Consider the following 26,016-nt stretch of genomic DNA (forward strand, 5'->3'; position numbering starts at 1 on the left):
TGGAGTGGTACTTAAGTATGAATAAATCCCTGTCCAGATGTTAACGCTTAAAAATATATCCCTGTTCATGGATTTATTCATATCTAAGAGAACAAAAGCCATGCACTTGGCCCCATTCCAACATTGTCCTGTTTATATCCATATGTACACATGTACATGAGAGCAAGTTTGGTGCAGTGGTTAAGGCATCAGGCTAGAAACCGGGAGACCATGAGTTTTAGTCCTGCCTAGGCACAAAGCCAGCTGGGTGACCTTGGGCCAGTCACTTTCTCTCAGCCCTAGGAAGGAGGTAATGGTAAGCCACTTCTGAAAAACCATGCCAGGAAAACTGCAGGGACTTGTCCAGGTAGTCTCGGAGAATTGGAGATGATTGAACAGATTAAAAAACCACACAAACACATGTATACACATTCAAACGTAACATTAAAAAAAAAGAAAAAGAGGCAAAAATATTTGAAACTCAAAAAGGTTATTGTATTCTAAGCATGAAGCAAAACTCCAAGAATTTTGTTTCAAGGTTTCAATGTGAGGTTTAAATCTCATACACTGAAAGTTCCCAAACTGAAATCTGAAATCTTTGTGTGTGCCTGTGTGTCACTTGAATCTTGCCTAAATCTGCTGTTTAATTTTTTGAGATAGAAATATGTAAACTATACTGTAATGTAAATAGGTTTGACATGGTTAAACAAAAAACAAAAACAGCCTAATGTCCAGAAAACACACACACAGAGATACACAGAAAATGTGTGCTGCTCAAAACCTAATTTCCATCACTGGCCCATCCACTATGCGGACCTTCATCCCCCCCCCCCCCCAAATCATATACTTGCAGGGCATGTGGATATGTAAACACCCACACACCAGGTTCTACAACAACAGTTGTTCAGATATTGACATCAAATAATGGTTTGGAGCTTAGCTATTGCATTTATTTCATTTTATTTATACAGTACTTGCAACCCGTTTTGAAGAATAGGGTTTTCTTTTTAGATTTTTTATCTTGCCTTTATTCTTTCTATAAATAAGTCAAGGCGGCAAACATACCTAATACGCCTTCCTCCTCCTATTTTCCCCACAACAACAACCCTGAGAGGTGAGTTGAGCTGAGAGAGAGTCACCCAGGTGGCTTTCATGCCTAAGGCGGGACTAGAACTCACAGTCTCTTGCTTTCTAGCCTGGTGCCTTAACCACTAGACCAGACAGGCACTCTTTTGTTTTTGTCAAAGGAAACCAAACTGCAACAACCATACCAAAAACCTTACTTCTTGCCTTTCGTAGCCAAACCACTGAGGAATATATATATAAAATATATAATACAGAAATGAATCCTAGAGCTGTTTTGTCTTCTCTGTATTGCTTATTACAGCTGTTTAAGTTCTTGTTTTTTGGCTTTGCAACAGCTAGTTCATGAACAGGCTTTGAAAACCTAGTTCAAACAGCTAGTTTCCTTACCAAACATACTACGATTTCTCTTTTAATTTATGATTTAGTTGCATTTTCTAATTCATTTTTACACTCAAAATTTTCCTGGTTTTTCAGAATTTGTTTCTGAAATTTATTTCAAAGAGAACTTTGATGAAATTATTGTGGTTAGACTATTATGTTTTTGCACTAGTTATAAGGGGCTCAAGCAGCGTGAAAGCACTTCTTTTGATTATGCAATCATTAATAATCTCTCCAAGACTTGCAATCTCACAGGCTTCAATTAAATCTCAACAAAAGATCCTGAGAAATCTCCTCCCCTGTTTGTTTCATATTATGACCAGCCAAGGAAGGTTCAAAGTGAGGAAAAGCTGTGTAACAGAAAACTACACTGCCACTTAGCGCATCCTTTGCCACCTTCAGCAATACAATAAACTCAAAAATACCACTAAGAAAAAGTTGAAAGGAATTGTCAAACTCCCTGATGAGGTTAAAACATCAACCTTGAAGCTTCTTTCACAGAAGAAAACATCTGAATATTTACAAGGCAGATTTCAGCAAAGTAGCCATTCAGACTACACAAATAATCTTCTGGTCAAACCAGTTTATCCATAAACCCAATCACATACAACTGCTTGAAATTCTAGCTTGTGGATAAGCTATAGTTTGGCCAAATTACCATTTGTCCACTTTGAATGCAATGGCAAACAATAGTTTATTGCTGAATGGAAAGTACAAGTGGGGCTTGAAACAAGTAGAAAGAAACAGTATGTGAATATACAAATCTAAAAATTTAATCTAAGCAGGTCTAGTATCTATCATAATCCCAGGAGGCATTTACTAGTAGCCAGCTTTAGCTGACAGCCATCAGTTACACAAAGAATGTTTCTCTAGTCATCATGCCCTTATTCCATCAGCAGCTATTAACCAAATAGTTAAATAGAATGTCAATGTCCTAAACAAGTATTGATTTTAGTTTCTGGTGAGAAGTGCTGTGTTTCTCTCTCATTCACCATCAGGCTGTTGAAAACAAAATGGTACTGCTTTGGATTGATTTACCAAGGTTGTGCTTCTTTTTTATGACTTCCTTTCCATCTATATTCTACTGATAACTGAAGACCTTTTCCCTCCCCAAATGAGTGTTTCATGGTATTGATTTTATTTACAGATTGGTTGTTGCATCTTTTCACATGCTACAAATGTCTTTTAAATTTTTCAAAAAAAAAAAATCGGGATAAAAGTACTGTAAACACATATAAATATATATATACACATACACATGTATATATATAACATATATAATACATATATATACACACACGTGTGTGTGTGTGTGTGTAACACGTGTGTGTGTGTATTTGCTGTAAAATTTTAAAGTCTTTCTTAAATGGTTAATTTAGAAATGAACATAGTGGAATAATATAATCATGAACATAACTTCTATTTTATTTGTTAACGTGAGGTGACAGATAAGTTAAAAAGCCTGGTAAATTAATTCTTTTTACAAACTATAAAGAGAAAGAAGATAAATGAATCTGATGTGACAGAATAGATCAGCGGAAGGAGGAGGAGTCTTGAAACAAATGTAATGAATTAGAGAATGAAATAAAAAGTGAAACAAAAAACTAGCAGAATAAATCCTACAGTCTTGAGAATTTCAAAAATAAGCTTCTGATCCTGAAGTGTATCTTGTATTGTTTGAAATCTCATGATGGCAGCAGGCTGTAGAAGAAAACACATTTGGGAATATTTTAATGAAGTTCCCATACTAGGCAAGCATGCAAAATGCTTAGTCTGGCAAAGCAGTATCAGATCTGGCTGTCCAAATGAAGCATCATTATGCGAGTTGTTTCTGCCTTAAAAGTGGTAAAGGAAACACATCTAAACATGCAGTCCTCAAATAACAACCACTCATTCGAGTGTTTGAAGTTGCAACGGTACTGAACAAGTGGTACTTACGACTGGTCCTTGAAGTTCTGGACATCACAGCACCCCTGCGGTCACATGATTGCAATATGTGTGCTTGGCAACCAGCTCACACTTACAACGTTTGCACCGTCCCATGATCACATAATCGCCATTTGCTACCTTCCCTTCCAGCTTCCCACAATACAAGTCAATGAAGAAGTCTGGAGAGAAGGTTTCAAGTCACCCCCGCCGCTTTTTCTCCCAAGGAGCCTAGCTCTTGTACTTCTTTCTCCCAGGGACCTCGTACTCTGTAGCATATGCTCACACCATAGCACCCTCTCCCCCACCCAGCTGAACTCACGCGGTGCTGCAACCACCCCTCCCCAGCCTGCATGTACTCACACGGTGGCACAGCAACCCCTCCCCAGCCCACACACACTAGCTGCAGCACCCCCCACCTCACTTCGTACTACTCACCTGTCCTCTGGCCTGCTTGCAAGCCACCCAGGACTTGCAACTTCTTGCTGGCTTCCCCACTGACCTTGCTTGTGGGAAGCCAGCAGAAAGTCACAAGTTGCAGACACGTGAGGTCCTCACTTCACAACACATGATTCTTGCTTAACAATGGCAATGGAGACTCCAGGGATTGCTGTCAGTAAGCAATGCAGTCACATGACTTCACACTTTATGACATCGCTTACTGATGGACATTCCAGTCCCTATTACCATCATTAAGTGAGGACTACCTGTATATTCTTTTGACATCATAATCTTTGTCTTAAGGACTATCTTCTCCAATCACGGCTTTTCAATGGGATTCTCAAGTTACTACTGGAATTCTTACATTTGAATAAATATGTAGCTGCTATTACATTATGATAATTTAATGTAATTAAACAAACAGGAAGACATCCCTTTTACAATTCCACCTTTATCAGTGCATGCACTCAGAAATATTAAACAAGCAGCAACTATACTAACCCATACCGATCTTTTTTATTTAGATGAATCTCTCCTCAAGTTCTAAAATTCTGATGGCTGTCCATCTGAATCAACTTCAATGTCATTATCAGTGCCTACTATTTCAGATACTGATATCTGTATTCTAGCCACATCTTGAAAGCCCTATTATAGCATCCATAGCTGTAAAAAAAATCATGCAGAAATTGGCCTTTATAACTTTGTTCTAAAATCAATAGTTCATATCACAAAACAGCTGATGAAAAAAAGTTTGTTTTTTTTAATTTACACAACAAGCTTTCTGTTCCCTGGGATTAAGAATGAACACTTCACTGACTTAGTACAATCACTTTAGCCAGCATATAGTCCACCCAGCAAAGCAGTTGCTATATGAAAAGTGTTTGATAAGATATAAAATGAAGAATTTGAGAGTGTAGAAATAATTTAGAGGGAAAGCTTGTTACCCTGAGTCTTGATGGGTGGACAGGATCCACAGTAATTCTATTTTAACGAGTGCCCTGTTTAGTGACCATTTGAAGTTACAAAGGCACTGAAAAAGTAACTTTATGACCAGTCCTTGCATTTACAACCATCGCAGTGTTCCACAGTCAGGTGATCAGCATTTGAGCACTTCACAACCAGATTCCGACAAGTACTGTCAATGGCGAAGCTGGCAGGAAAATCGCAAGTTGTAGTCATGTGGTGTCTCACTTAATGACCTGCAGTGACTTGCTTAACAACCAAATGGGAATTGACATAAATTTGTTGCAGTCATGTGATGTTTCATTTAGTGACCATGTTGCTTAGCAATGCAGTTGCTGGTCCCAATTGTGGTTGCTAAGTGAGGACTACCTGTATATGCTTGCAAATCAACAGGAGGCATCTTTTTTCCCGAAACAACTAATACACATTGCTAAATATTTATCTGTGGAAGCTACAGTAAATTAAAATGCTTCACAGGCAGTGTTGTTACATGTAATGTTGCATATGCATTTGAGAACATTTTTTAAGAAACTGAAAAGGTCCCCAACCTAATAGCATACAGTTTCATTGCTCATTTAATACTCATTATTAAATCAAGGGAATGCTGTGGGCATAGTGTACTTAGACTGATTCAATAATTGTACTCAGCACATGGTTCTTAACAATTCTATGTTAACACAAAAGAAGGTATCTAGTGGGGTATCTCAGGGTTCTGTCCTATGCCCAGTAGTCTTTAACATTTTCACATGACTTAAATGAGGGGATAGAAAGGATACCCATCAAATTTGGAGATGACATAAATCTGGGGAATTGCTAACACCTCAAAAGACAAGGCCAAGCTTCAAAGAGATCTTGATAGGCTTGAATACTAAGCCCTATCCAACAAAATGTAGTTCAATTGTAAGAAATGTAGGGTTCTGCATTTAGGAAGGAAAAACCAGATAAAAGCTAGGTGGTACATGGCTTGGCAGCAGTACTTGTGAGAAAGATCTGGCAGATCACAGATTTTGTTTTATTTATTTATTTATCAAATTTATATAGCTACCCATCTCATAAGAAGTGACTCTGGCTGGCATATAACGATCAAAACAAATGTATATCTAAAAACAATCATTATAAAAATATAGACAATAATTATTAAAGATATCAAGGCTTTTGAACCTAAATCCTATGACGAACATTTAAAAAAATTGGGTATGTTTATCCTAAAGAGAAGACTACAGGGAAACATGACAGCAGTCTTCAAATACTTTAAGGGCTGTCACAGGGAAGAGGATGTGGATTTATTCTCTATAGCTCCCAAGGGTAGGGAACCAAGGGTTGGTTCACCAACAGGTGAAAGCTTTAAAGAATAAGGAGGGATCTCCTGACTGTGAGAGCTATTAAGTCCTGGAACAACCTGCCTCCTGGAGTCATGGGTTTTCCATCACTTGGGATTTTCAGGCAAAGGTTGAATAGCCATTTGTCTGGGATGATATGAGGATTCCTGCCCTAGGCAGAGTCAGACTGGATTTCCAAGGTCCTTTCCAACCTTATAATTCTAATGTACCTCCCAGCAAGGCTTCAAAAGTCCCAAAACAAAGGCAAATGCAGTACATACTACAAAAGAGTTTGCAGCAGCTGCTGTGAAGAACTGCAAAGAGAGAACCAAATTAACTCTCCAACAAGATGGCCAATGGACAGTTTCTGTATCAAAAACTGGCCTATTCTGAAAGCAATTTGTAAACAAGAATCTAATTATTTTCTTTCTGATTCTACTGAAGTTGGGAAGATTACTGATAGCAACCTTGAAAATATTAAAATACAGACACTGCCTTCAGCTCATTTTCTTGTTAATCTGTATTTATCTTCCTGTTTTTCATACAGAACTTCAACGCAGTATACAAAGCACTCCCTCCTCCAATTTTAGCTTACAAGAACCCTGTAAAGTAGGTTTGGGTAAGAGAGAGAGTGACTGACCCAAAGTCATCCACTGAGCTTCTGTGGCTGAGGGTGGACTAGAACATGGATCTCCCCAATGCCAGTCCAACACCTTAACCATGGCGCCACTCTTAATATCAGGTCACCCTTTAACTGCTGTAGAATATGGGGCTGCCCTTTAAGAGTATCTGGAAACTTCAGCGGGTACAAAATGTAGTGGCTGCGTGGGCAGTTATGTGTGCCCCTAGAAGGGTACATGTTACACCTCTGTTCCGTGAGCTGCACTGATTGACAGTTTGCTTCTGGGTCCAATTTAGGATGCTGGTTTTGACATTTAAAGCCCTTCATGGCATGGGGCCAGGTTATTTGAGGGACTGCCTCTCCCTGATTACATCTGCCTGACCCATCCTGTCTCGCAGAGAAGACATGCTGCAGGTCCCATCTGTCAGGGAATTACATTTGGCAGGTCCCAGGAAATAGGCCTTCTCTGCCTGGTGCCTGCCTTGTGGAATCTTCTCCACTTGGAAGTAAGATTAGTTCCATCCTTCTTAACATTCCACAAGTCCCTCAAGACTTGGCTATGTGATCAGACCTAGGGGTCCCAGGGGACCAGGGAGATTTTGTGATGGCTCCCTTACTGTGGTTAACATCATCCTCTCTTGTTCTGTGTGCTTTTTTATAGTTTTTATAATGACCATTTTATATATGTATTGATTGGTTTTCTTTTTAATTGAGCATTGTAAGCTGCCCAGAATCACTTGTTAGATGGAGAGCTATGCAAATATGATAAATAAATAAAATATGAGTTAGCTATGATATGGGCATCAGCAAATATCCTTCCATAATGCCAACAATATTAAAATTCAGGCAAGGGGTCATCTATTTAAGAAACATGTTTCCTGACGACATTTCTTTAAAAAAAATAATCTGGGGAGCTGGTAGAAGGTGTTTAAACTTGGATTCAGAGTTTTACTGAAGTAGAAGTCCAACTCCTACCAGCAGTATCAGCCTTTGGAATAATTTATTCAAACCTGTGAAACAGCTTGGAAACTAGAAAAGGGGTGCAAAGCTCTTAGGAGCCCAATGCAAAAGAAAGCAAGATTCTCTCAGGCTTTCCTTTAACAAGATTTATTGAAAGAGAATAAAGTTATAGAAACCTCAGCAACTAATTTGCTTTTATTTTAGAACACACTCTTGCAGCTAGTTAAGGCAGATACTTTTTTCATTCTTTTAGTAATGACTATTTAGGATATTTTCTTAATTGGTAAATGAGGAATTTCCAGGTAGCCAGGAAATTGCAGTAGGAATGCAGTGGACATTGTGTATCTTGACTTCAGCAAAATACCTGATAAAGTTGCACATAAAATCCTAGTAGAGGGGAAAAGGTGGGGTGGATTATCCTATCATTAGATGTGATACATCCTGGTTGAACAATAGGTCTATGTCAAGTTAACAGGTGTTGAGTGATATATGGCAGGGCTCCATTCTAGGGTCTGTACTGTTCAACATATCTTTAAATGAGTAGCATGAGAAGTTGAAATACAATGATTAAATCAGCAGACAGTACAAAGATGAGGGCGGGGGAGTAGCAAACACCTTAAAAGACAATATAAAGACTCAGACATATCTTAATTAGTTTAAAGAATGGGGAGAAGCCAACAGGGACAAATGCAAAGTCCTTCATTTATGGATACCATATATGGTAGCAGCAAATGGAAAAAGGATCTAGATATCTGGGGGGATCACAGGGTATACTTGAGCCAGTTGTTTGATGCAGCTGCAAAAAAAGCTAATGAAATCCTAGGTTGCTTTACATAAGTTTAGTGTCAAGACTGAGATAAATCATAATTACTTTATTCTGTGTTGGTTAGACCACACTTTGAATATCCACTTCTGCCTACTGTATTTAGGAAAAACAATGGCAAACTGGAATCTATCCAAAGGACAGCAACCAAGATGATAGTGACCCTGAAAGATAAACTTATAAGGAACAACTGGAGGTGTTGAGTACGTCCACTCTGGAGAAGAGATTTCAAAGAGAACTAAAGAGCCATTATAGAAAAGATAGGATAGATTTGTTCAGAAGAGAAGAAACAATAGGTTTAAATTACAAGGAAACAGATTTCAACTGGACATCAGCAAAAATTTCCTAATAGAGCTGTCCAACCACAGAACAAACTACCTTGGGAAGTGGTAGACTCCACCTTTGGTGGAAGTATTTAAGGAGAGACTGGATAACCACTAGTCATGGATGATGTAGTAGAGGATTCCTGTACCAAGCAGGGGCTTGGGCTACATGATATCAAAGTTCCCTTACATTTCACATTATGTTTTGTTTTAATATTGTTTAAAATAAAAGTTATCACATGCATTTTTATTTTAACTCTTTGTTAAAGAAAGATACTTTAGAAAGTTGATTGTTCTCTGAGCACATCATGAGAAAAATCTCTTCCAAAAGTATACAACAATTGAACTGGAACTGGTTCAAGCTTCTAATTATTTCAGTTTCTTGGTTCCAATATAATAGCTCCATTTTATTGTTTAAGACCAATACAAAAAAGAAACTAAATAATTGCTTCAGATAATATGTAGCTCCTAAAAATGTCTATTCTCTCTGTATGAGTACTGAATAGAATATATTCAAGTTATAACAAGAGGACTGCACTTTTACTAGAAATGATTACTATATAGAATATTCGTAACTAGCAAAGAAACCATGACTCCTCCTGAGTGGTGAATTAAATTGATTTTATTTAAATCAAATCTACCTTAATCTTAAACCTATTCTAAAAGCCACAAAGATACACCTTTCTTTATTTTTATTTCTGGAGAAGAATAGAAATTACACCCTCTTTTATCACACAATCATTTTAATATAAATTTCATTTAGCATGCCAAAGAGAATATTGTTGTAGTGACAAACTGATCTTATCTACATGGACATTATATGACTTGATTTATAATACATTAAGATGGCTGATCTGCAGGTTTATCAAGCTTTTTGACACATTCCCTATCATAAATGAAATTCTATATCATTGGGGTTTTTTTTTTCATTCAAAAGCACCCAGTTACTATTCATTTATGGGATTTCTGCAGTATTAAACCAAACTGTTTATATAATTTGCAAAGACATGGCTTCTACCTATGTCTTTGTATCTTCTGAACTAATAGAGAGGAATCAATCATTCTACAGTAATCATAGCAAAAGGTTGTTGTGTACGGTTTCGAGATAAATTTAAACCATATGTCAAAAAGCACATCATAGACAATGACATGAAAGAGGGATAGTGGCCAAATCAGTAACACTGCTTAGTCATCTTATTTCTCTTGGACAGTTGGAGTAATATAAAAAGAAGCACTTGTTTCCAGCTTGAAGGGAGGGAATCCAGTCATGTTGGAAAAGTCTGTCTAATCTGTGAACATTTGAATTCCAAAAATAAAATTGTTATCACTAACAACAGTACTAGCAGATCAACTGTACTGGGTGTGGGAGTGGAAGAGGCTTTTTCCCACCAATAAAACATTGGAAATAAATTATGTAAAGAGACCTGGGATTTTGTTTGTCAGTAGAATAACTCTGCCAAAAGATAATGGAAACTTTGTTTCTGGAGTGGAGAGCGATACTAGCAAAAGGAAGATCAATTGTGAATATGGGCTGAATAGCTCAGTCATTAGGGAAACTGAATCTGTGGAACTTTTCCTTTCATGGGATGGGAGGATACTGTGGAGGCCCCCTGGACTATAGCTGTGGTACTTATGCCATCACTGATCCCCGTCAGCTTTTTTAGGTTATAAGCAATAGACATACATATATACAAACCATGGTATCAATCTTCTGGACAAGAAACATTAGACAAAGTGCAGAAAAAGAAATGGTAAGCAAAAGAAATTAAAGACGTAAGAAAAAGAAAAGGAAATATAGCTAAATTTAGCTTCCACCAACACTATTCACTGTGCACTTCCACACTTCCATCTTACAAACCTTCCTTGCTTCCATGACATCCATACACTGCTTCATACAATGCCATTTATCCTCTGAAAAACTCATTAAATCATTCAAACATAACTTTCTTGGTTTTCCTCTTAACCCATTCACTCTTCCTTTATATATTTGTTTTGCAAGTCAATCCTGTTCATTCTCTATTATCACATTTCTACCACATCATATTTCTACCCTACACTATTTCTACCCTACCATTCTCATACCTATGAGAATGCCTTCTAACTATTTCCAAAAAACAGCCAGGAGGGAGTAGCCTGATATCCATTTGAGGGGCTGTTCCAAAGCATCAGTGCTGGCACAGTAGCACCTTCTAGCTTCAGCCTCCTGAACCTCTCAGAAATAAGACACTATAAGCCTGAGTCCAGAAGGAACTAAGTCACAAACCCCCTCCTTCCCAAGTAGTGCCTGGCTGTCAAAGAACAACGTTGATGGCAACAGAGAACCTGATGTATCAACAGTAACTCTGTCAGCCTTTCTCTCCCTATCCAGACCCTTACAGCCTCTAGGCACCAGTAATGGATGACACCAGCATCTCCCTTATGATACAATTGAGCATTATCAGCATAACAATGATACCAAACCATGAACCATTGGATGACCACACCCAGCAATTTCATATAGATACTGTATCAAAAACCAGAAGAGGACTGACTGACCTGTCTAGCAGCTGGCACATTGAGGCCCATTATGCCAACCTTTCCACCCCGCTACAACAAACTGAAACTACCCCCAAGGAAGGAGCAGAACTACTGCAGAACTATGCTTCCTATCTTCAACCCCTGCAGGCAATCCATAATATGGCAAGACAGTACCCCAGTTACCAACAACTCTGCACATGCAGAACCAAGATCACAGTGAATCTGTGTTTGTGATCTAAACAAGGCTACTGGATGACAGCCCGCTGACACAATAAAGGGGGAAATAAAATATAGGCCCGAACATTGCCATGTACACATGCTCAGTCAGATTTTTTTCTTATCTTCCTCCACTGATGTTCTATCTTCTGAAAACCTCAGTAAACCAAGATATCAATTGGATAAACCCCCAGAAAGACGCTGTTTAGGAGCAATAACATCTAGTGCTTGGCTCAACTCCCACTGCCAACTGCTTACCAGGCACAGAACAGAACTGTTCAGAAGGATAAGAAATTCCCTAAGTGCCCTTTGAAAATTGGATCCATAAAGCACCAAGGATAGACTGTCCAAATAAGTCCCATCACCCCACAGAGGTCCCAAGCAGCTACTAACTGCAAAGGGATCAGGGTGTGATCTGATCATAACAATGGGGTAATGGAAACCTCTATCTCCAGATCACACAATAACTGTTCAAAGAAAAAAAACACCAGATTTTAAAATATTGCTGCCTACGTGTGTTTGGCCCAAGATTATTTAAGACAAGACTATGGTTGCCATAGACATCATGAACTCCTGAGTTTTACAAGAGTCACCCCAGGGCAGGGCAGTCAGTACAAGAGATCTCAAGCTTGTCTTTACAGCCCAAGTTAACAAGCAGGCATTCATACACTATAATGGTATGCAGAAATGATCTTCAGAAGGAAGAGCTGCAGCCAGGGCAATGGTTGGATAACAGGCATCTTAGCCTGCAGCAGTAATGTGGACATTGCAAACATCTCAGAAGAGACCATCCCTAGTTTCTTGGGCTGTAAAGGTGATGGGGTAGAAATGTTCTTTCAGACTTGCAAGATTGATGTCAGCCTTGCAAGGTAGTCCAGACAAGAAGCACACTCAGATGAACTAACTCTACTTTATTGTAAGGTAACATTAACAGAATCTTGCAAGTACATTTTTCCCTGTTGCCTTTAACCCCCAAGATGCTAGGGAGGGTCCCTTCTGAGATGTTTGTCACATTCCTTCTGCGGGCTAAGCTGCCTCTTATCCAACTGCTGCTCTGGCTGCAGCTCTTCCCCATCTCCCAAGGTCATTCCCGCATACCATTATACATACTCCACAGCAAAATCCCTGATCACAGATATCCCTCATGGACAGAGCCATATCCCTTTTCCAACCTTGTCCCTAAGAGTGCTGAAGGATCTGATACCCAGCTGTACAGATCTCCAATAAGGTGACATAGTTGCCTTCATCAAGCCAGGTTTGAGAAATACATGCCAGATCACCTGCCTCATTCAACACCAAGTCATGAATGAAGGTGGTCTTAATGCAAACAGATCTGGCATTAACCATCAGCACCATGAGGCTAGTGGCACATTCTCTTTATCTGATCAAACAACCTCAATGTTCTTCTACTGTGCTGTTCACTCCCTTTTATACTCAATCCACATCTGTTTGACACCTATCCATTCTTGACCTTATATTATCTTGTTTTACCCACAAGTAGTACATTTCCACTGCATTAAACATACCTTTAAAATTATCCTGTCACAACCAACTTTCCTTCTCACATTAAAAAAAAAAAGCAGAAATGTGTGCTTATATGCAGACATTTTTGCTTCTTTGAACATTCCTTCCTTCCACAAGGTCACATGCTGCTTACTACTCAGTATTTGCACATTTTAGAAAGTGTCCATTTTTGTATTTTGAGTACACCTTCTATCAAAGTACACAAATAAGCAACTGATTGGGGAGAAGTTGTTAATTACATCTCATGTGTCTCATGATTATGATAGTTGTCCTCATTCGGTTTATGATTTACTGTGCTTTTTAATTTTTATTCATTTATTTATTTAGAGGTAAATGCTCCTATGGAAAGCTTAGCTTTCCACCACAGGCATCACAGGACTTGATGATCGGTTGGAGGAGGAAAAGAAAGCCACTTTTTCCTAGAGCTTCTGATTTTATTCAAAAGCTCATGGTCACTATACAGTTATGGTATTTAGCAAACCTCTAGTTCAAATTCCTCCTGCTTTTCTCCTTAGGTTACTCTTCAGTCTTCCCAATCATCTGATCCAACTGTTCCTAAAGGGAACATCTTACATAATCACTACTTGGGAGAGCCCTAAATGCTCCTACAGCTGCTTCTCTGCTACCCAAATTCTGAAGGCACTTCTTCTCCATCTTTGCTTTCTAGCTCCTTTTTCTTTTCTATTGAGGGCTATTTCTAGTATTCATTGCCCTTCTTCACTGTCTCCTTGTTTCTCATTTTCCACCATCACTCTGACATAAAAGAAATGGTAAGAAATTTCAGCATATTTGCAGATGTCTTTCTTTCCTGGTTACATCAGGAGCTATGAGATCAATTCACCTTATTTCAGAAATACAAGGAGAAAGCAACAGAAAAATGCTTAGGGATTCCCTACAGTGAGAAGTCTTAGAAAATGCATGTGAAACTGAAGTTTTGCTCACATACAGCCTCTGCTTAGCTTTCAGGAGGTTTCAATGTCACTTTCTCTAGTCTTTGATATGATCTCCACAGCTGTGGTGTCAACTGGGTAGGAGAACCACAGGAATGGAGGCAAGAAAAAAAGAACAGAAAAGACAGGCACATATTGGGTAAAAGGAGGACTCCCTTAAATTTTGAGTATGGCCATTACAACAGTTATATTATAGTCATGTCTATAACATATGTTAATTAAAAAATTAAAGCCCCAATACAATGCATCATTAGATGAAACACTGCTGCTTCCTATGGAAATATTACATATTAAAAAAAGTATCATCTAGGAATCTTGAAGGCTCATGGAGCATCCTTATTGAGATCATCCATGAAAGATGCAAATCTTTACTTCTCTATCTACAGTATAGGATATCATTGGTTTATCTTGATAGTTGCCACAAGGGATCACCCACTAAGTGTTCAGAGTCTTTAACACATATTAATAAGCTGTTCTATAAATAAGAATTATTCTGTCCTGTCAAGATGCTTAAATTCAGATATAAGAGTAGATTGCTAAAGTGAGTTTCAAATAGTAATGTTCTAAGTAGCATTTCAAATACAGAAGGAAATATAGGAATGATTCTGGATTGATAAAGAGTAAAAACATATGAACTTATTATTTATGCAGTGTATGGTTCCCATTAACATAATCCCTTAAAAATTTCAGTTTCCATGAAGTTCAAGTGGTTTCCACAATGCAATAAACTTTTTACACATATATTCTTATTGCTGCTAATATAAGTACTATGTGGACATAACACCATTCTCAATCAAAATGATGTTTTAAACTAGATTATAAATTTAGTTGGTTCAAATCATTTTATAATGCAAGATGATATGAATATTATATTGCCAAGCACTTTCCCAAGAGGCATTGTAGGAGGAGAGCCATTTTAGTCTATGGTAGCCAAAAATCAGGAGTCTGGTAACACCTTTTCAGACTAGCAAATAAGCTTTCATGAACTACAACTAAACTTCATCCTGATGATGTGTAGGTGGTAATGCTGATGCAAGTTAAATGTGAAACAGATTGTAACTATCACTTCAATTAGCAATTGTAATATATTACAAACCCATTGTATTTGTTAAGACCTTCTGAAATAGTGTAAACCTTTGATGTTTGTGAGTTAAGCAATCTCTCACTCTATCCTGCTGGTGTAGTTTCATTGTTCCAGAACAGCTACCTTGAGATCTTGAATGTCCTGGGTTAAAATGTTCCAGCATTATTTTATCCTTGTTTTGAGTCTTGATGTCAAAGTTGTGTCAATTTATTATTTTGTGCAAAGTTTGGTCTGCTTGTCTGACACAGAATCCAAGGGGGCTTTTCTGGCTAATAGTGGAATATATCAGATTAAAGGAAGAACATATAAAAATACCTCTAATCTTGTGTGTAAAGTTTTTGGGGTCTATGATGTGCTATTATTTATGCAGTAAATCAACAAGTTTGTATCTTTTTACTCTTTATCAATCCAGAATCATTCCTACATGCCCCCTATAAATGTGGGGGCAATGTAAACATCTGGATTTGTTGCCAGGTATGGTTCCCATATTAGCATCATTGTCTGTTGTTAATGTTGCTTGTGAAAATCTATTTAAGGTTGGGTGGTTGTCTGTACACAAGCATGGGTCTGCTATCCAATGCAGATAATGGACTGTGAATAGAAAATGCAGTGTCATTGTCCAATATGGGTTTTAGCTTATTAATAATGTGTTTGAGTGGCTTGAGCTGTAAGTTGTAGGTTACAACCAACAGTGTTCTGATGCTTTGTTTTTGTGGCCTGTCTTTTAACAGGTCTTCCCTGGGAATTGATCCCAACAGGGTGCCATTACACTTTTTTTTTTCCATTTTAAGGCCACTGATACTATAGTAAATGTAAATCACACATAGAACAGAATCCCTGCCACTTAAATGCTAAAGCTTTTTCTTCCTCTGAAAAGGTCCACAATTTTTATAACTGAGATGGGGACAAGTGGTTTAAGGTTTAAATTACTGTTGATAAAGTAGCTTTCCAATTATCACAGTCCCACCAGGAAAAGCAGGAATGCATTGTGTATTAATGATCACAACCAGGGGTCCATGCTTAACTTTTGTCAGAACTACAGCAGATCCTCCCTGCAGCTTCACCATTAACATGCCTGTTTCCTGTCAGCCTACTCAGAGATAATGCCATTTATCTCAAGGCGGCACAAGACCAGTCATTAGCTTCAATAACAGACTTCAAACAAAGGCCGGATGATGTTTTTTCCAAGGTGCACGGATCAACAGCCAAGAATCTTACTGCTTAAGAATTAATTCAGAGCTTCCATTTTTAAAAACAATTGTTTTCACCTAATGTATCAATAATTTTAGTTAACATTTTTTAAAGGGACTGTTTCCTGGAAATGTAAGTGGACAGCTTTTATCATGTACAATTTGATAAATGGCATTAACTCACTAAATTTATCCTTTGGGAGGTTTCCCTCCCTCTTCCAAGTTCCTTTTTTCTTTTTTGCCTCTGGGAGAAAAATTGACGGAATAATTCAACCACTTGCTAAGTAATGAGTCCTTTGAAAAACTGACCCTCATTGTGGTTGCCTGCTGGAGTCAATTTCGTATTCTCAATTCTTCAGTGTCAAACTAACCTTTCATTAAAAATATAGGTGGCTATAGTATACATTGCCCCTGGATTTTGTATTTTGGCAATTCATAATCATTCTACGAAGTTACAGCTAAGCATTTGAAATTGAAAAAAAAAAAAGGTCAGCCAATCAGTTTATTCATCTCTGTTTTACTCTGGAAACTAGGAGTAACATAGCATACATTCTACTTTACTTGGAATTTGGTTACTGAACACCTCTGTGGTTATATGATATTTCTGCTTGGCAGTTTTAACATTCATTTCATTTATTGGACCATGAAATGCTGCTTTACAAAAATAGTACTTGTATTGCTATAATTAAAAAGGGCTTAAAGGGAAACCCTTTAAAATAAAGAGAATAAACTTAATCTCAATATAGCCTTACATTTTTTTCCTTTTTTTTAGTGGGTATTTATGAAGTTATTTATAACAGTAAAATTTACGGTACCTCATGTCAAACACACCTATTTTTCCCATTTGTTCACAATGAGCAAATCTCTTTAAATGTTTTGCTGCATAAAGACTTCTCACCATTCTCTACTGTTTCAATGTTACTTTAACCTTGCTGAGGAATTCAATACAGAATGGACCTTGTCAGAGGGGGTCAGTAGGTTCACAATGAAAGCTTTCGTCAGCCAAAGGGCAGCACCTCTTCACCTCCATTCCCTCTCCCCCAGATGTTGTCACACTACTAGACAACCCTATAGAACATTAAGAACTCTGAGCTGTGCTCATTGTTAAGCACCCAGTAGTTATCAGTGTTTTCAACAGCTAAATCTCTTATGTAGCTTTCAAAACAGTTTGCTGTCAAATCACAATGGACTTTGTTCTTAGCTACAACCCGTGACCTTTCTGCCCCCTTTTCCCACTCAACAATGAATAAATGAGTCCCCAATTCTAGCATTCATTGGCATATTTAAATACAAACAAGATATACGCTTCCATAACCACATGAAGTCAAAACATTTTCAAAATGTTCACAATCCTACAATATTAAAGGAAATATGAAAAAGCTCAGGATGTGTACTACAACCAGTTACAAGTATCATACTACAACAAATGTACATGAATACAGAGAAGCAACCTAATTCTAACAGACAGCTGCTTTGCCTACGTAATAAAACAGTGAACAACTTCTCCATTTCATACCCATCCTGCACTACTTTTTCTAAAGAACAACCAATTATGCACACACCCAGTTAAATGCACTGAATTATATTATATACATTATATAACATTCTGTATGAAGTTACATAAAATTCTCCCGCAAACTGTTTAATGAACATGCAGAAGAAAAGTAGCCAAAACAGCAAAAAACCTCCAGACAGGAAAACCTTAGGTTGATTAAAATTTTCTGCAACTTCTGATAGTTGATATTTGGCAATGTTGAAACCGAGCAGGTTTTAACATTCCAGCCCCTCCTGTTATATCCTGGCAACCAAACCTTTTCCTTTGTTTTACTCACTGAAACATGTAATTGGTGTGCTAAATACCAAAAGGGTTGAACAAGCACATAACCTCTGACATTTTACAAACTTAAAAGAAACAGCGGATGCCAAAAGATTCCACTGAACTTATTTTCGCATGGCTTCAACAGAAAAACAGAAGAAACCTAAAACTGGCAGTTCAGCAAGATATAAAAAATAAATCAGAATCACACCACTAAGGAACCAGCTTCTATCTTTTAACTGTCTTTTTTTCTTTTGGTTAAAAAACAAAAACAAAAACTTCAGCTCCATTCCAAGAAAGAAATCTCAGGATTTAAATGTTCAGAGATTAATTAATTTAAAAAAAGAAACAACTTAAAGCACATTCAAATTTAAGTGTACAAACTGATTCAATCACCCACTATTGCCAAATCCATGTTAAAGCCAAGAAAGCTTCTATTTTGGGTTCCTCACCAATTTGTTTCTCTCAATAAAGACCAATTTAATTTTCATTTTTTCTCAACAAGGCTGCCCTTGGATGTTTGTTTGTTTTTAAGTCCTGCTTGAAAAACAGCCATATCCTTAGTTTTACATCTACATGAGTTGATTGAAAGGAATTTCCCTCAATAGCAAAAGAAAAAGAAAAAAACCTGAGGATGTTTTAGACAGTAAGCCAACATCCTCCTTCCAGAGACAATGGGCAGCTCTGCAGGGCTCTAACAAGTGAAGCCATTAAAGTCAATATAAGGCAGCAGCAGTGGGTGTTACTGGTAATTCAAGCTCCACCAATTCTATAAAGACAAGAACTGAAATGAGAAGTGTTCTTTTGGCAAAAAGCTACTCCAGACTGGTTTGTTCCTAGTTTACACATTACCTCATTTACATTACACTGGCTGAAATGTACTTGCTTGTGTATGAATTCATTCCTCATATAATTTCCTGTGCGACTGGTATGAAAAGGAACACAAAAACTGGAGAAAACCACACCACTCTCTAATCTCTTGTTGCCATGACAGCAGCCTTTGAGATACTGAAATGTTCAGATTGCCAGCTAAACAAAATTGTTGAATGTGAACATTTGGCTGAAAGATTAAAAGGCTAAGGGGGTTACAAAAGGGCAGCACCTCCCACATTCCAGGCATCCAGTGAATCCAATCAAATGGCTCTGACTCTTTAACCACAACTATTGTGAAGACTGGATTAGGGCAATTTATCTAGATAGTTAAAGCAGATTAGAGAACTGCAATTTGAAGACTATTGGCAACAAAAGCAAATGCCTACTGTACCAAGTTAATAAAAAAAAAAAAAACAAGCATGGGATTTTAGGACAGTTTTCAGAGCAAGGAGAAACACTGCACTAACCCCGCAGACAAACCAAATTTAGGATGTAAACCGAGCCAGTTTTTTCAATTTGCTGGGGGTCGCAGCAGGGGATGAAGGGAGGAGGAAGAGAGTATAACACAGACCATTCAAAGCCATAGTTTGCAGTCATTACAACTAGGATTAAATTTTATATGCTAAATAAGGTTTATGTGCCCTAAATTAATTACCTTGGAGATCATCTTTCGGTTTCTAAACTACACAATCTTTTTTTTTTGGAGCAAATGATTATAGTGATAAGAAGTTTCAAAAGCCTAATATCCACTAAAGTGTTATGCAAATTCACCAAACAACATCTTTTAAAAAGCACGCCTTCAGTTGTTCTGTGAACTGCAGTATACTAAATAAGCTACCTAAAAACTTTCTCACTTCTGAACATTTCGCCTGGGAATTGTAAAGGGGAATAATGTCAGGACAATTGTATACAATCACACTCCAAGCTATTACCCTGCGTGGGGGTAGGGAGGGGTTGTCTTTTGTTTAAACAACCTGTGGAATTAATTTGAGTCTTAATTATAACCCAACAATAGCTCCCTGGATGACAAAGAAACCTTCTGTCTTCTGGATACAGAACAATTGTTGCTTATCCCAAACCCTGCCCCAGTGAGCAGCCGAGAGAAATCAGCAGCTTCCACTTCCCCTCACAATGCAAGGCCATTTATCCTTCACAGAGCACATTCCTCAGACTTTAGTGAAGAGGAAGAAAAACACACACATTTTTCAGCTACTCAACAAACAGGCAGTGCACATTCAGGAACTCTCTGAGAATGTAGATAAGAGGAAAAGAGACTTCTGGACAGAGGACAAAGTGTTCATCTATATTTGGAGATAAAGGTTGTACACACAGACTTCGGGACAGCGTGGACTCCCCTCCCCCACTGGCCTTGCACCAAACAGGTTATAAGCACATGGCATGCCTGCTGACAAAGCATGCCTTATGGCAGTTTCTGAATTATGTAGAGCGTCTTGGCTTTTGTACAACAGGCAATAACTCTCCAACACCCCCCTCCCCCCACACACCAAGATTATCTCTCTAATTCAAGGAGCTAAAGGAGCAAGAACCTGTTTAAGCACTCTCCCTTGTAATCAAAGGATGGTGTGAGTTATTCAGATACCTGGAGGGACAGGACACCTCCCACCCCCCCACAGACACCTCCAGGATTTCAGAGTAGGATACACACAAAAGGCTTGCATTCCAAACACCGACAGCAACCTCCCAACTTGCAAGAAAAAAATATACTGAGGGCAAAACTCATCAAAGTGACAATTTAGGTATCTTTTCCTAAAAACCAAATACTCCAGATAGATAACATTCAACCCCAGGCCATAGGTAGGCAATCGAGAAAATTAATCAGGAAGAAATACTGGACAATATACAAACAGAAGAAGTAGAGTTGTTGAAAGTTTATCAAACAATGAATGGTGAATTACTCCTACCTTTTCTGTTTTCAGCTTTTTTATTCTCCTGTGGCTTTCCTCCTCTTCCTCTTCTTTCTTTACCAAAATAGAGTTCCCCATTAACCCTGAATCTGCAGCACTTTTGTTCGCATCCCCAGCTGTGGAGGAGGAGGTACAATTGAAAGGGATGTTGCTCCCAGCACAACCTCCCTTGGCCCCAAAACTATACAAGTGCCCAGGAGCAGTTTGGCTAGAGTTGTTTGAGGGTCCTTGCTGCAGATCAAGCTGCCTGTCTTTCCTGGATTTCCCTCCATCTTTATCCCGCTTGGAGCCTCTGCTGGCCTGGGTTTTACCTGTTTTCTCCTCTTTATTTTTCCCACAAGAGGCAAGAGTGTTGTTATTGATGCTGGTGGTGCTATTATTGCCATTTGGGCTGCTGCTCACACTTTGACCCAGTGCTGAATTCATGCCACCTGCCTCGCTTGTGCGCCCTTGGACTTCCTGCCTCTTGCCAGCACTGCTGATTTCAGGAATTCCATACAAGGCAGCAGAAGGCAGAGATTTACTAGCATCCTTCGAAGTTTTACTCCTTTTCACTTTTGATTTGCTAGTTTCTTTGTGTGAGGAATTCCCTTGAGAAGCAGGGGGCTGAACAGAAGCAAATTTTAGGCCATCAGCTAAGGCTGAGGTAGGATTAACCCCACTAGAAGCAAGACTCCCACAATCCTTGGAATTGGTGGAATTATTCATCTCAAACTTCTGTCTGTCTTTCTCCAAATCTGCATCCAAATCGATTATTAAATTCCCAACCCCGATTTCCCAGTCATCACCACTGTCGTATGTATCAACTGTGTTTGGATCCACACCTTTGCCAGCAGTGGAAGTGTTCAATGACATCCTGAAGATGAGACCTCTTGAGTAAAAATCAGACGAACTTTCCTTTGGAGATGAGGGGACATTCGTTTATCTCCGTGGGGCTTTTTAAAGTGTAACTCTTCTTGCTTTCCTTCCCCAGGTATATCTGGATATATACCCTGAAGTCCAGGTGCACCTTTTCCTGTGAGGAAGGGGAAAAGTCGAATATTTCTTGGCTGGGTCTTATCAGAATATAGTCAAAGTGATAATAGAGGCACATGAGAAAAGTCACTCCATTTATTAATTTTTAAGAGGTCTGTAAAATCAAAGCCTTTAATAATAAGCCTCTTTTCTACAGTTGCATCCCATCATCCATGATCATTTCTTAAAATGCTATGTACCCAAAAACAAACCAACAAAAATCCCCCAAACCCCAAATAATCAAACTCTTAAATTGCAGCATTTAAATCCTTAAAATTCAAAAATATCAAATGTGATTCTGGATCATCTAAGCACAAAGAAAGAACTTCTACCTCTAAAACCCATTTCACCATTTAAAAAAAAAAAGAACCACCACTCCCTTCAAGTTCTGTGGCTGTTCCCTAGACTGAATTAGCTTGTTTCTGTAAGGGAGCATTAACTGAGACCCACCAAATAATAATAATGATAACAGCAACCACCACTAACAACAATAAAAGTGCATTTATTTTAAGATTTTTAATCTAGGGGAAGGGGAATGCTCCATTTCTATTTAAAATGCATATAAGATAACATATCTCAAAATGGTTCTAATGTCCACTTAGGTCACCTACTGCTCAAACTGTTAAATATAGTATTACTGACTATACAGGAAACTGATTAAGACATACGCTTTAAACGCTCTACACCAAGGTGGCCTCTAACCGCAAAGGAGTGTGTGCTTGACACAGCTTAGCTAAAATTATTTTAAAAGGAATCTGCTTTTTTTTCCTTAATGTCTGTGTCCAAATATTTACATACATATTATGTACATTGCTTACCTTTAATCCTTTATCATTTTTTAAAATTAAGCCAGAGAATCAAAATTCTGTTCTTGCTTGTCTCAGCAAGAACTCAATATCCCACTTCATTTTACTTAAAGAGCAAGTAATCAAGAAGTAAAAACCAACTAACATTTCGGGCAGAGTAATCGTCGAGAAACATATTTCCTTCCTTTTTGGCACACGAAACAGAGGTTCTTTCCTCCCACCCTTTTTTTTTTTTTAAAAAAAAAGGTTTTCCTTCTTAAGTATTTTGTTCCTCACAACTTCACAAGCTGAAAGATAATATTTCACATTCAAAACACCAGAAGCCACAAGCACCCAAAAAAAAAAATCTTTTTTTCTCCTTTCCTTGAACAAGCACCAAAATGTGATTGTAATAAAAAAATAAAAATTGCAAAATGTTTTCCCCAACTTCACATCCCGTCTTCAGTTCCAGCTTCTGTAGCCATCCTGATCAGTAAGTAATGATTCCATGAAACAAACCTACAGGCGTCCGGTTGTTACAAGGCAGAATGTGCTAACATCGAGGAAAATTAGTGAAGGGGGGGGAAGAAAGGACTGAAAATCTGGGCTGGATTCCGCCTGTTAGTCGGGAAGTGGCTTTTTTTTCCCCTCCCGTCCTGACAGATCTGACTTCTTGAACTAACTTGATGGGGAAAGGAGGGGAGAAGAGGGAGGGAATAAAATCAGGGTCTGATAAACCAGTTATCAAAACATCTGGGGTGCTGAAACAAGAGAGTCTTAAAATGAAGCAAATAATACTAAGCAGAGGAAATCATTTAAAGGTGGGGGGGTTATGAGTCTTTTTTTTTTTTTCAATCAAATATCAGTTGCTGGGGGGAGAGAGAGCTCTAAAACAAATAGATCATGGAATGGGCAATTCAGTAATTAAGAATCCAAAGAGATAAAATACGTGTCATTGTTTTTAGAGCAGAGGTTTGTTTGGCCCTCCCTCCTCCCCTCGAAAATGTTTCAGCCAACGCTGGTTCATCTTTCACATTTCCTACTTTCCTCCTCGCCTTTCGGAGCTTGGCTTAGTATTTTTAATTAGCTGGTGTTTGGAAGATAAAAACTGTAATGAATTGTTGATAGATTGGAAACTGCAGAGTTGGTTCGCTGGAAATGTATCAGGGAGAAAACAGAAGAGGGAGGGAGGGGGATGGGCGGGTTAGTAGCAACCAACCACCTAAAAGGAGCGATTTTGTTACAGTTCAAGCTTTTCACATCACGTGAGGATCAAGGGCTCAATTGGTTGTCGTGAGAACAAAAAATGGGTGACAACCGTATCAAGAAAATACTGATCTGGTCTTTAAAAAGGGGGGGGGGTGTCTATTTTCTCTCTTCCTTCATCCTCTCTTCCCCCTCCCTACCTTCTGGGGCTGGCGCAGCTACAAGTTATGCATCTGAAGCATTGCTCCCGAGAAGTGGCTGCTCCCGAGATAAGAGGTGAAATGAGCTTCCCAGGTTTGCAAACCGTATGTTGCAGAGAGAGGAGGGCGAGCGGCCCCTTCTCACCCTTTCCTTGAATTCGGTGCCATCAGGAATTCGTCAGAGACCCGCCATGAGGATGGCTTCGTGGCGGGTTTTTAAATACCTCTTTCTCTCTCTCCAACACAACAAAACATTCCGTGGCATTCAAATTAGTATTTTCTTTATTGGATCATGGCAGTTCTGTGTTTTGTTTTGTTTTTTTGCTATCAGCGGGGGAGGGAAACCGGAGCAGCTTTTTAATGATGGTGGTAGAAAAATATTCACTGCCCCCGCAACACACGGGCATCCTCCCCCTGCCCCGCTTTTAATATCAGATTTGCATGTGACAAAAGACCCCCCCTCCCCCAATAAAAGGATCTTAAACTCGGCTTTCTTTATCGAGCTCTTTGTTTTAGGGCTGGTTCTGAAGGAAGGGACAAGGCGATACACAGGCTGATCTTTAAGTCTCGTATTTTATTTCCCCCACTTGGTCAGTTAAACCCCAAAAGGTAATATGCTTTAGCGCGCTCCCTCCCACTGCTCTTCCCCTCAAGTGCACTTTAAGGATGATTTGTGTGAGAAACTGCAACACTTGCACCCTCTCCTACATACCCTTGCTCGTGTATTTTATTTTTAAACCCACCTACACCGGTTTCTTTTCAGTGCACACATTTCTTAACACTCGCTCCCCTTTTCATATGAAAGAGAGACAGATAGAGAGATAAGATAGCTCTAGATATCCCCTCTAAAGTGCTATCGATACACCACGCAGTCGTACTTACTGTATTGAATCGAGTTGACCTTTTCCTTCTACAAGTGCATTGAGTGTGTTTTGTTGCAGCCGATTTTTTTTTTTATTTTTGGAAAAAAAATCTAAATTCTTCGACAGATTTAGGGGGGCTTTTTGAAGAAAAGAGCACCAGATTTCGTGAATCATTAAAAGGCTTTTCTAAATTGAAATAAAAAAAAACTTTAAAATATAGAGTCTTTCATTCTCTCACATGCACTCGCTCTCTCACACACACTACGCAAATCAGCTGCCTTTACTGCACTAGTGAGCAGCAGAAATCAGAACTGGAGAGAAGCGAGAGTGTAAAGCAAGCACAGACTCCCGTACCTGAAAGGGACTTTTCTTTGTTCCCAATGCCCTTTCCCTTCTGTCCAATCAGAGCCCAGCTTTTATGAAACTGAGCTTCCTCATTGGATAGTGGCTCCTCTTAGCTGCCGGAGGGTGTGAGAAATGCGCGCACACCCCCCATGCCCACACCCCCCTTGTATTTTGCAATCCCCAGCCTATAGGAGTCCTCCAATAGGCAGTCTCCTGCTACAGCAAGATACAAATATGTTTCCTATTTCAATTACGGCATTAGCCTATACATTTTATTTAAATTAAAGGATCAGGTATGGAGGGAGTAGGACTGCACCATATTTCCTGGAGACGGAATATGGGAGACTCCCTCATTCATGCAATTTCAGCGTGTAAGATTTGCGTGTGCGTGCAAAGCCACAACTAATGGCTTCCTTGTGTGCTTTTCCAAGAATCAATTGACAATCTTACCGCTTCTCCAAGTGCTTTTTTTTTCCACTCAATATCTGTGCCATTTTGACTCTGTACGTAGGTCTTTTCTGATATTGATGTGTGAGCGTTTTCGTCGTTTTGCTAGAGCTGAAGGGGCAAGACAGTTTCCCAAAGGAAAACAGTCCGTCTTCCCTTCCCCCACCTACCCTGCTTTGCAGGGGTACTCAGCCAACATGCTGCGAGATCGTTTTTTCTCACCCTTCTCCCTTCGTTTTTC

General features: G+C 38.8%; 1 protein-coding gene across 5 annotated transcripts in view; it reads right to left on the reverse strand.

Annotated features, from left to right (window-relative positions):
• ZNF608 (zinc finger protein 608) overlaps window positions 1-25,322 on the reverse strand; it is a 125,788-nt gene extending 100,466 nt beyond the window's left edge. For 3 of the 5 annotated variants that reach the window (XM_025166027.2, XM_025166029.2, XM_025166030.2), the window contains exons 1-2: window positions 25,003-25,322; window positions 20,913-21,930 (exon numbers count right to left, since the gene is read on the reverse strand). In XM_025166027.2, coding sequence (XP_025021795.1) covers window positions 20,913-21,770 — 858 coding nt within the window. In that variant the 5' untranslated portion in view covers window positions 21,771-21,930; window positions 25,003-25,322. Of the gene's footprint in view, window positions 1-20,912; window positions 21,931-22,747; window positions 23,537-25,002 lie in introns of those variants that run through there. The other 2 variants (XM_025166031.2, XM_025166028.2) reach the window with 2 other exon arrangements.
• Between the last annotated feature and the right edge of the window lie 694 nt (window positions 25,323-26,016).

The sequence above is a fragment of the Python bivittatus genome, unplaced genomic scaffold (assembly GCF_059951505.1).
Source record: "Python bivittatus isolate LINGU-HERP-01145 unplaced genomic scaffold, Pbiv_v1 ctg000850_np1212, whole genome shotgun sequence".
Classification (NCBI taxonomy): domain Eukaryota; kingdom Metazoa; phylum Chordata; class Lepidosauria; order Squamata; family Pythonidae; genus Python; species Python bivittatus.